Source organism: Episyrphus balteatus, chromosome 4 (genome assembly GCF_945859705.1).
Source record: "Episyrphus balteatus chromosome 4, idEpiBalt1.1, whole genome shotgun sequence".
In the NCBI taxonomy this organism is placed as follows: Eukaryota; Metazoa; Arthropoda; class Insecta; order Diptera; family Syrphidae; genus Episyrphus; species Episyrphus balteatus.
The window spans coordinates 73,455,625-73,466,300 of record NC_079137.1 but is presented as its reverse complement, the minus strand read 5'-3'; the positions used below and the strand labels follow the sequence as shown (position 1 = coordinate 73,466,300).

General features: G+C 29.1%; 1 protein-coding gene across 1 annotated transcript; it reads right to left on the bottom strand.

The window, feature by feature from the left end:
- Nucleotides 1-350: 350 nt before the first annotated feature.
- LOC129919348 (uncharacterized) lies at nucleotides 351-970 on the bottom strand. The gene is made up of 2 exons (XM_056000206.1): nucleotides 832-970; nucleotides 351-772 (listed from the first exon to the last, which is right to left on the bottom strand). The coding sequence occupies exons 1-2, from the start codon at nucleotides 893-895 to the stop codon at nucleotides 351-353; spliced, it is 486 nt and encodes a 161-aa protein (XP_055856181.1). The 5' UTR covers nucleotides 896-970.
- Nucleotides 971-10,676: the final 9,706 nt, after the last annotated feature.

The window sequence follows — 10,676 nt, the reverse complement described above, 5'->3', positions numbered from 1 at the left end:
TTTTATAGTTTTGTCTTGTTGTTTTGCCGGATTTGAGTTTAAGCATTTAAATGAAAGCCAAACCAGCTTAAAAACAGAACTTAAAATCTGAAAACAACGATAACAAATACAAAAAATACAATACAATACAAAAAAAAAACTTCAGTAGAGTGTCAATACCTAAATGGGTCTAAAAATCTTCTATACCTACATTTATATAGAAAAACAAAAAAAAAACGACACATCATTTTAAATGTTCATCAATACTAAAATTTATTTTTAGATTTATTTACATAATTTAATAAAAATCAATGTAAAACGGCAATATTTTACAGGATTTTATTTTCAAAAAGATTATTATTATTTTGTTTTTACTTTTTTGAACATGCCTCCGGGGTACACTTTTCAAGTTTAGGATCAAAACCAAGGCCTACGTCACAGGCATTCAAAACTAAAACTCTATTACAACGATAGTAGCAATCACAACAAAATGGATTCATATATCTTTTATTTAGGTCCACTAAATCTGCACATTCCTCTGTGATCCTTTCCATATACTCTTCAATGGTTTCTTCTTTTGGAATTCCCGTAATTGTACATCCTTGGACTTGCGGTTTACACACTTGACTAATAGGATCATAACCAAGGCCAACGGGACAGTCTTTCTTAACCAAAACACTCAACACACAACGATTGTAGCTTCGACAATTGAATGGATCAATATATCTTCCATTCCAACTATCATCACATTCTTTTGTGATCCTTGCATAAATCTCTTCATTTGTTTCCGTTGCTAAAACAAATATAATTCTTGAATTTATGTTGATTTACCAATTTTATTTTTAATCTTACCTTTAACAACAGCACAATTGACAGAGGCAAAGCACAATAAAATAATTCCAATCAAGACTTTCATTGTAATAGCTATGCCAATAATTTAAATTTGCAACGTAAATTTATAAAAAGTTAGACAAACAAGCTAAATGATTTGTTCACTTACAGTTAACTTCCCTAATTGATACAAAATGTATTAATTTTTTGGTTTATATAGGGTAGTAACTTTTTGTTTTTATCGTGGCAACATTTTTGGGGGGGGGGGGATATGTCCAAAAATATGACTCTAATCTCTCTCTATCACTTTTAACCCATTTCCGGCGGCTACTTGAGTATGGTAATCTAAATTAAGTCGTTCCAAGAAATCTTTTTATTCACATTTATTTTTATCTAACAAAGTTGTTTTTTCTTTAAAAACTTTATTTTTTAAGGCTTTAGAATTTCAGATGGAGCGAGCAAAGAGCAAGCTAAGATTTTAAATATTCGTTCCGATACAGGGTAAATCAATATTTCAATAAATTGTTTGTCATCAACAAATAAAACAAGGATTTTCAAATACAGTATTTCGATGCGTACGATAATACTGAAAAAACAAAAACATTTTTGAATATCGATTTTCATATAGCTTAAAAATCTATCTTCATTCATAAGAAGCTCCGAGTGGTTCGGCTAGTGAGTTCGAACTTGCTAGTCTTTTTTGGTATCACAATGGATCCATAAGGGTGTAAGTGCGTCGGGTAACTTGCCTGACAACTACTGCTACCTAACCTAACCTAAGGAATAGGTTTTTTTTTTATTTTTAAACTTAATACGTATAAAAGTTCAATTTGAGAAAAAAAAATAATTATTTCAATTATTAAAACTCGATTACTCAACCTTTTTTATGTGGTTAATGTCCCTTTCAGTATATGAATAGATTTTTTTTTCCATTTTCAATTTATTGTTGAGCAAAGCTCTTTAAAAATAATATTAAAAAAATACAATTTATATGTATATATGCGATTAGACTTTTTAACAACGCAGAAAAAAAAAACCTTATTACCAAAAGGCGTTGAATGTTGTTGTGTGTTTACTTCTTTTTCTTTCCTTCATTCTTGGGAGCTGCGAATGACCCTTTTCTTGTTCTTGAGCTTTTTTGTTAACTTAAGGAACAGATCCTTATCCATCATATACGTAGTTTTTGATGATGTTTTTGCAGACAAAAAAAAAAAAAACATACATACTTACAACTTATATTTGACCCTTTTAACCCTTAAACGAAAATAACACAATATCTGCCAATCACGTTTCGTTCTTCTTTTTTTTTGCCTTGAAAATGATGCTAAAAGCAGTCGTGTTTCCTTTTTTTCTTCCTATCATCATTTTGTGCATAAATCATTGTGTTGTATGAAAGGCACATTAAGTGACCTCTTTAAGACTTACTACCCTTATCCTTTTTACTTGCGATATAGGTACTATATATCAAGTTATGCATTCGTACAAAAAAAAAAAGTTGAGATAACATTTTTCCATGACATTACGATGGTAGACAATGCCAAAAAAGTGGGTCCCGGAAGTCCGTCTGTCTGTCTGTCTGTCTGTCTGTCAGTCTGTCAGTCTGTCTGTCTGTCTGTCTGTATAAGGAGCTACAGCCTAAACGGATGGACCGATTAATGTCAAACTTGGTATGTAGCGTTATTTGGCGACTCTCCAGAGGGGTTTTTGGAATTAATTTTTTTGGACCAAAAATAACGGTACTTGTCATATACCGATTTTAGTAAAATTAAAATAGCTCGAAAACGGCTCCAACGATTTTGTTTAAAAAATTCAAATGTTAGTTTTACGCTAAGGTCTATATTTCAATGAAAAATTTTTTATTTGAAAATCATTATTAACGGTACCTGCCATAGAACCGTTTTTTTAAAATTCGAATATCTCCGAAACTTCTTATTGGATTTCAACGAAACTTTTTGTGAAGAAGCATTTATATAATTTAAATATAAACCAAAAATAAAATTTCCAAAAAAATAATTTTTGGATTTTTAAAAAAATTTTGAAAATTTTTTTTTGAAAAATGAAATTTTCGAAAACGGGACATTGAATTTTTTTGAAATTTTGTTTTTAGATGTTGATTAGTGATTTCTACAAAATGGCATTACAATTTTATTTTTAAACTTTTTTTCCAAAAAATTATTTATAAAAAATTGTTTTTTTAAAAAACGGCTCTAACGATTTTGAAAATTTTTTTTCTAAAAATGCACGTTAATATATCAATCAAAACTGCATACTTGTTTTGGAGGGCAATTTAATTTCAGATTTTATTTTATTTTTTTTTTTAAACGAATTTTATTTTTTTTTCCAAATTTCTACATAAAAAGTCTTAAAAATTTAAGCAACTTTAACTCCAAGAGCAAGTTCGTGCGACCCAGTCGTGCATTTTATTTTTCTTGTTTTCAAGACATTATTATATAGTTCGTTGGGTTTTTGGTATACCTACGAAATTTAGTTCTCGTTTTCACCTACTTCTTTTGGGTGTGTTTTTTTCCCCAATTAGAGTTTCTTTAACAAATTTTAAATATCCTTATTTTGACTGTTTCCTCTAGATTTGCGGTTCGCTAAGATGCGGAAAAAAAGATATTATTTCCGTTAAGTTTAAAAAACAAATCTTTAATAATAAAACATTTTGTTTCCTTTGGGCATTAATCAATTTTAATCACAAATACCTCATATATCCATATTCACATAGATATAATTCTTTAGTGCTCTTTTTGCACTGTAACATGTGTTACATATTGAAAACAAAAGTTGTACAAGCGAATAAATATAAATTCCTATATTCATTCAATCTCATTCTTTTTTGATAGGTTTAATGATTGATTATAACTCGATTTATCATTCGAGACAAGAATCATAATTTTATTTCATTAATAAATGTCTCATTTGTACATAATTATAGTTTTGAATTTCAATAGACAACCGCACATTAAGCCATAATTGGTGCACCTGTTAACTCGTAATTTCACATCACACACATGTTGAAAATCATCGTCAATCATCAGATGGTTTTTATTGAACAAACATATTGGTACATTTTTAATTGCACTGGAAAAAAATTAAAGTTTTAATTGAAAACTATTAGAGCAATGTTCACAAAAACCTAAAACCAGTAGAAAAGGAAGAAATCATCTTACAAACAATAAATTATTTTCCAACCTATCATCTCAAAAAAATGCATCAACAACATGGAAAGCACAGAAATGAAAAATTTAAAGAATCATTCCTCATTTTTTAGCACTAATTAATATAATTTTTTCTTATCTTTCTTTCAGGAACTTTTTTGTGAAAGTGGACTTGGCCAAGGATCAACCTGCTCTACGCCGACGCGACGATTGAAATAGATTTTCAGCTAAAATCAATGCCAAGTATACAGGAATCAACTTTACCGAACTTCTGAGATTCAACAATCTCGTTTAGAGAGTAATAAATTATAATAATTTGTTGCAATGTTACCAAAAATTAAATTTTTTCTATAAGTCAATAATGAATAAGTTCACTTCTTTTATTTGGGAAATAAAATTACAAGAAAGTGATTCCAAAATTAAAGCAAAACAGTTAACATCGGTAGTAATTTCTTTATTAAAATGAATTAATAATAACAAAAAAAAAAATCATGTGTGCAATTCACACGTGGTTGAAGTGAAACCTTAAAAATCATTTTTCTTGCAATAAAAAAATCGAAAAAATATAACTTTTTTTTTATTCCATGACCGTTTTTATATGACAACCTACAATAAATTTTATACCATCTGAAAGCTTATTGTTTCAGCTCAAAATATTTATATCGACCATGTCTATACAACATCTACAAAAAGAGCTAGAATTTTTTTAACCCAATTAGTTTTCATAAAAAAAGCAAAACAATCTCTTTTCTCTTCTAACGCTATTAAATCCATTTTTTAAATGAGAACCTATAATAAATTTTATATCATTATTATTTCACCTTTTATATGACGCTTCAATCACATTTCTACAATGCCTACAAAAAAAGTAAGATTTTTTTAAATCCAACCATGTCGATATTTCCAACTGAGACAACGGTACTTCCTACACTGGTGGCTGGTCATTGGCAACAGATCTCCACAGGTGTTTTGAGGTATTTTTCAATTTTTTCAATTTAAGATTGTGTAACTTGTGGAGCATGTACCGTTATGTGTGATATATCAAATAAAAGGTTATGTTATCAGCATGCGTACCAAATTTGTATGTGTACTAGATCAAAAGATACCTATAACGTGTATAGAAAAAAAACATCTTTTTGAAATATATGAATATGAAATTAATTGAAATTATAGTTAATTGCCTATCTACACTACAAATTTTATTCATCTTTCTATTAAAACAAAAAAGTTATAACAAGTTGAATGTTCGTGTCACGTTTTCGTTTCATCTTGTTTCAAATCAATACGATACTAAAGATGTTTTCACTTAAAAAAAAAAACTCTTTTACGACAATCTAAAAAATTCTACTAGGGTTGGAATAGTAGATATATTTTTTGTAAGTATGTCTAATTTAAGTTTATTTTGTCCAGATTTCTTTTATCTTATTTTTTGTTTTAAAATAATTCTTATATTATATCATAGACTTTCGTGTTAAAAAAAGAGAAATAGCAATTAACTCTTTTTTCGTATATCAAGTTTTAGCATCAACTCTTTTGTTTTTGTTTTGAGAGTGAGTTTTGATGAATTTGCAGTCATACGTGATGGGAGGAATGTACAAATCTCCAGGATATACAAATTAAATATTATTCCTACACTCAGAGAAAAACTTTGGTAGTTTCAACAGTTTTATACCTTGTATCAAGAACATATGTGGGTTAAAAAATTCCCAACAACATATTCTTAATTTAAGAATGCAAATTGTTAAAAGAAAATATTTACATTCTCATAAAACGTTGAACCAACAACTTATTTCTTTTAATACCAAATTTATCAACAGTAAAATTGTTGTAGGTAGTAACAAAATATTTTGAAGCAAGAATTGAAGTCTTAACTTTATTTATGAATGTGTTCTTGAGCAAAGAATAATTTTTTTTTTCTCTGAGTGTTCGAAAAAACACCCCGAGTGATAATCTAATTTTTAACTAAAATGTTAAAATTGAAACTTATAGAAATCAAGGTGAAACTATTCTATTGACCGACATTGTACAATAATTGACAAACGATCAAATTGTGCAAATATGCCTTAATTTAACTATTCAAAAACCACACACAAGCCAAAGCACTTTAAATAATTCTAAGTTGCAAAAAATATTCCATTAGGTATGGAATTATTCTATAAAAAATTCATTTAAATGTCATTGAGATTGTTAAGCAATAATCTCACTATTCATTTCGATTTATTCCCCATGAAAAAACAAAACAAAATGTTAAATTCCATTGTGAAAAGAAAAAACGTTTATACCCTGTTAAGTAAGTGGAATTCGAAATATTTTATTTAAAAAATGCTCTTTCTCACCTGAAAAAGCACGTGTAGGTGGTTATTCTGGGCTATAACATTTAGTCCTAAAAGTTAATTTTGTGGAAAACTTTTGTTTCCTTTGTAAAAACACCCACATACCCGATTAATACCTTCCTCTTTTTGCTATGGACAACATAAAATTTGAACGATTTTGGCAAAAAGCCTTGTCTGGAGTTAAGTATCCCTTTAAAACAAAAACCGAAAACAACAAAAAACATAGAAATGCTTTTTAGAATTAAGTCCGAACCAGTTCCACGCAAATAAGATAAACAACAAAAAAAAAAAATAATAATAATACTCCACTTGGATACCCATAGGCAAAGGAACCTTATACCAAAGCTATGTTTAACCATCAAGGTGTATATTTATATGTGTGGTGATTTCTGATTTGGAATGGAAATATCCCTTAAAGGATAATCATAACTAAATGTCAGCTTATGCCCGGGAAATCGACTCAATTTTGTAAATCGAATTCAATGTTTCGCCCACCATGTTGTGATTTATTCATATTTATCTACCGTAAACAACATGAAATTTGGCGGTAGGCATTTTGTATTGAAATATATTTTATTATAAATATCGGGAGGAAGTAGGAGAAAAAAGATTTTAATCAGATAAAGAGTGAGAAGGAAAGAGTGAGGAAGGTTAAAAAGATAACGAGGTATAATGCGAGGTATTTGATTTCAACAGGTGAATGTACGTTTTATCTTTTATGTAAATTGTTCACTGAAGCATTCCCTTTGAAATTGGATCTCTATTTTCATATTGAATTAAAACAATTACACTTGAAAGCATTTAGTGGTTTTATTTTTGCAATGGGATAAATTACATGAAATAAAATTAGATTGAAAATTATGAATTTTCTAAAAGTAGAATGAATGGATGAGTAGGGGTTTCATCTGATTTTAAAGCACAAAAAGCGTATTATTTTGTTTCATAATTTTGAATTGATGAGATACTTAAATATTTTTTTCCAATGTTAATTTACTGCAGAAAAAAACTGGAACCTTGGTTACGATGAAAACGATTTTCAATCGCTCTAGTAAACAAAAAGAGCGCCTGAAAGCGATTTAAATTTGACTGATTTGAATTAACTGTCATCAAAAAAACATTTTTTTAATAATTCGCACTCGTTTGTCCAACATACTCGTCGAATTCATCGTCCCACTCTCACAACTCAAATCAAATATTCGCAATTAACTTATTTTATTATAAAATTAGTGCAACTTTTAATTGTTCAATAATAAAAACAAACGCTCGCAATGACACTTGCGTTTTAATGTCAACTGACTGAAAAAAAACTTAAGCGTTTCCTCAAGTAAAAAAGCCTCCTCAGACATTCACTTGACGAAAATTTCGACTCAAGTGTTGACTATGAATAAGGATTCGCTTGAGCGAATGCTTAAGATATTTCTCAACTTGAGTGACGACTATGAATTCCGCCCTAAAAGTCAAACTCGTCGCGCGACAAAGTTGAAAAAAGTTCAACTTTTGAATGAATCGCTGAGCGACGTGCTACTGCATTTTGTTGCTGACGAAGGACTTCCACATAATTTTTTTCATTTTGACATCTTTCATTTAATTGTAGGCATTCTGGTTAGCTCTTTAGTCGCGCGAAAAAGCAAAAGAAAAAGTTCAACTTTTGAATGAATCACTGAGCAACGTGCTACTGCATTTTGTTGCTGACAAGGGACTTCAATATATTTTTTTTCATTTTTGACATCTTTCATTTTATTGTAGTATTTTGTTCAGCTCTTTAATCGCGCGAAAAAGCATTTACAAAGTTGTATGATAACTAACCACGAACCACGATCGTTTCACTTTATACAGGGTGTCATGCCGAAATTTTTTTTTACAAAAGTTTTAATAGTAGTGGAAATGTGATATCGTCGTCGGTCTCATGAGAAAACCTCGTAACTCCCAAAATCAAAATTTTACAGGAGAGACGAAAGAGTAAACAAACAAAAGAGTAGTTGGGAAGAAACGAGCTGTGCAAAATTTGAATTTAAGTCTATTTAGAGTTTTCGGAATGACCCCAAATTTTCTGGGGTGCTCCGCTGACATATTTTTTAAAGAATGTCATTCAAAAGTCATTTTTGAAAAAAGTGGAGTTACGAGGTTTTCTTATGAGACCGACGATATGTGAATTTATTTTTGAATCATTTTTTTTTGTCAAATGTTGTTTTAAAATCTATGCGAATAATAATATTTCAATGGCGAAAGGATAGAAATTTTCAGATGCTTTTTACTCGTTATTTAAAACTTTAAGAAAATTTGTCTTTGATTCCTTCAGCAATCGGTTATTTATCAGCGGTTAAAAAAGTCCAAATCAAACACATTCAGTTATATTTTAGATGTTCTTAAATTTGTTCTCAAAGATTGTTTAGTTACAAATCTTGCTTAAATATTTATTTTGCCTTGAGACAAGGTTGCCTTAATTCTTAACTATAATAAAAATAATTGCTAGTTGTTTCGAAAAAATGTAAGAGATTTAGGTCCATTTTCTTCACTCGGAGTTGAACAAAACTTGAGAATTTTTATATTAAAAATTCTCAAGTTATGTTCAACTCCGAGTGAAGAAAATGGACCTTAGATAATCTGATACAGAGTTGGTACTATTATATACATATTTTAAGCAAACAAAATTCACCAATATGATCGGACTAACGTATTGAACAGAAACATTGCAAGAACCTAACAAATTTAAGGAATGAGATTCTTTTTAAAAAATTTGTAGAGTTTATTTTTAATGACGCCAAATCCCTCACAAAACATCAACAAAATTGACCCAGTCACCCAGTACGTTCACAGATTTATCAACAAAATGTACCACACAGAAAGCTTATTTATTATTTTATTCACTCTAAAGAATATAGGCCCATATATGCATAACAAATAGTAAATAATTGTACAAAAGAATTAATAAGTATACACTAGTTTTAATATGCACGAAATGTGTATAGAAAAAGTTCATAATTCATAAAATTTTTCACCCATAATCCTAACTGTTCATGCTCTAATCTAGGTTGTTCTTAATTAAAAGTTCCTTTTTGGGAAAAATAAGCATCTTCACTCCAAAAAACATTCATAAAAAGTATACAATTTATTACAATTTGAATTCAACAAAACAGGGTTTTCCTGAGCAAAAACACAAACGAAAATTGAGGCTTTTGTTCAAAGAGAAATAAACAAACAAAAGTTCGGCAAATAATTTTTGTTTGTTTTTGCTCTAAAAAACCCTGTTTTGTTGAATTTAAATTGTATTATCTTTCGATCTTCGATTACTAAGGGTAAAAAAAAAGTATTCATTTGTTGTATGGTAAAATGTTTTTACCCAAAAAATTATGTTTTCTTTACTAAACTCGTGACTTTTCAGACAATGAAATCAAAATTTACCGCATGCCTTTTTGACTGGTTTCAGTCTTTGAATCCTGTGAAATTGTACTAGTAAGTCAATTAATTGTTTAACTTTCATTTCGTTTATTCTATTTTAAGTCTTTTTGACTAAATACTTTAGAATATTATATAGGTAATCAAAAAAAAAAAAAATGATTTGTCTTCAATTAATTAAATTTTACAACAGACATTCATATTTCACATAATTTGAACCAACCGAAGCAACTATAAACCCTAAATCATATTCAATCACAAACAGCATAAATATAATAAATCCAATTTCAAGGTCGTTACCAAGTTTGGTAAGTCTTGTATTTCATTTTAAAGTTGTATATCCATAAACCCAAGATTTGTCATACTCAAAATGTAACAAGTTTCATGTGACAAGAAGTGACAGCAAAGGATTATAATTATATTCAATTCAACCCAACACCAAAATAATAACCACTGAAAACCCCCAATTATTTTTAATATACACAACACATACATAAACCGAAAACCCTTGAGCTGATTTTTTGCAAGTCCAGACATTTGATGTAAGATTTTAAAATGAAATACTGTTGGCTTACGACTTATACACACCACATCTATAGGGAAATCTGTTGAGCTCAAATTTCAACCCACTTGTTGTTCATATTTTTCAATAAAATATATAGATACATATAATCTTTTTCTGTCTGTGAGTGAAAATGTAAAATAAACCCATCAAAAAATTGTCCTTGACATTTTGATGAGCTCCATAATAGGTCGTTTTTAAGTAACACAAAGATCGTCTATTTAAGACCGTTCTTAAATTTAATTAAACTTTGCATCCCTCGCCTAAAGTAGCCTCGAAGCTTAAAAGATATAAAATCTTTCTCTGAAAACATCCCACAAATATTAAACGTTAATTTCAAGTAGGCAATCGACACTCTTCTTAAAATGCAAAAGAGCAAAAATAAATGAAAAATCACTATGAACTGGAGCTCAC

What these genes read in the sequence shown, in the direction of transcription:
- LOC129919348 (XM_056000206.1), bottom strand. Translation starts at nt 895, where the DNA reads ATGAAAGTCTTGATTGGAATTATTTTATTGTGCTTTGCCTCTGTCAAT. An exon ending in CAATTGTGCTGTTGTTAAAG is followed by an intron (nt 773 to 831) that starts GTAAGATTAAAA and finishes TATTTGTTTTAG; the next exon opens with CAACGGAAACAAATGAAGAG.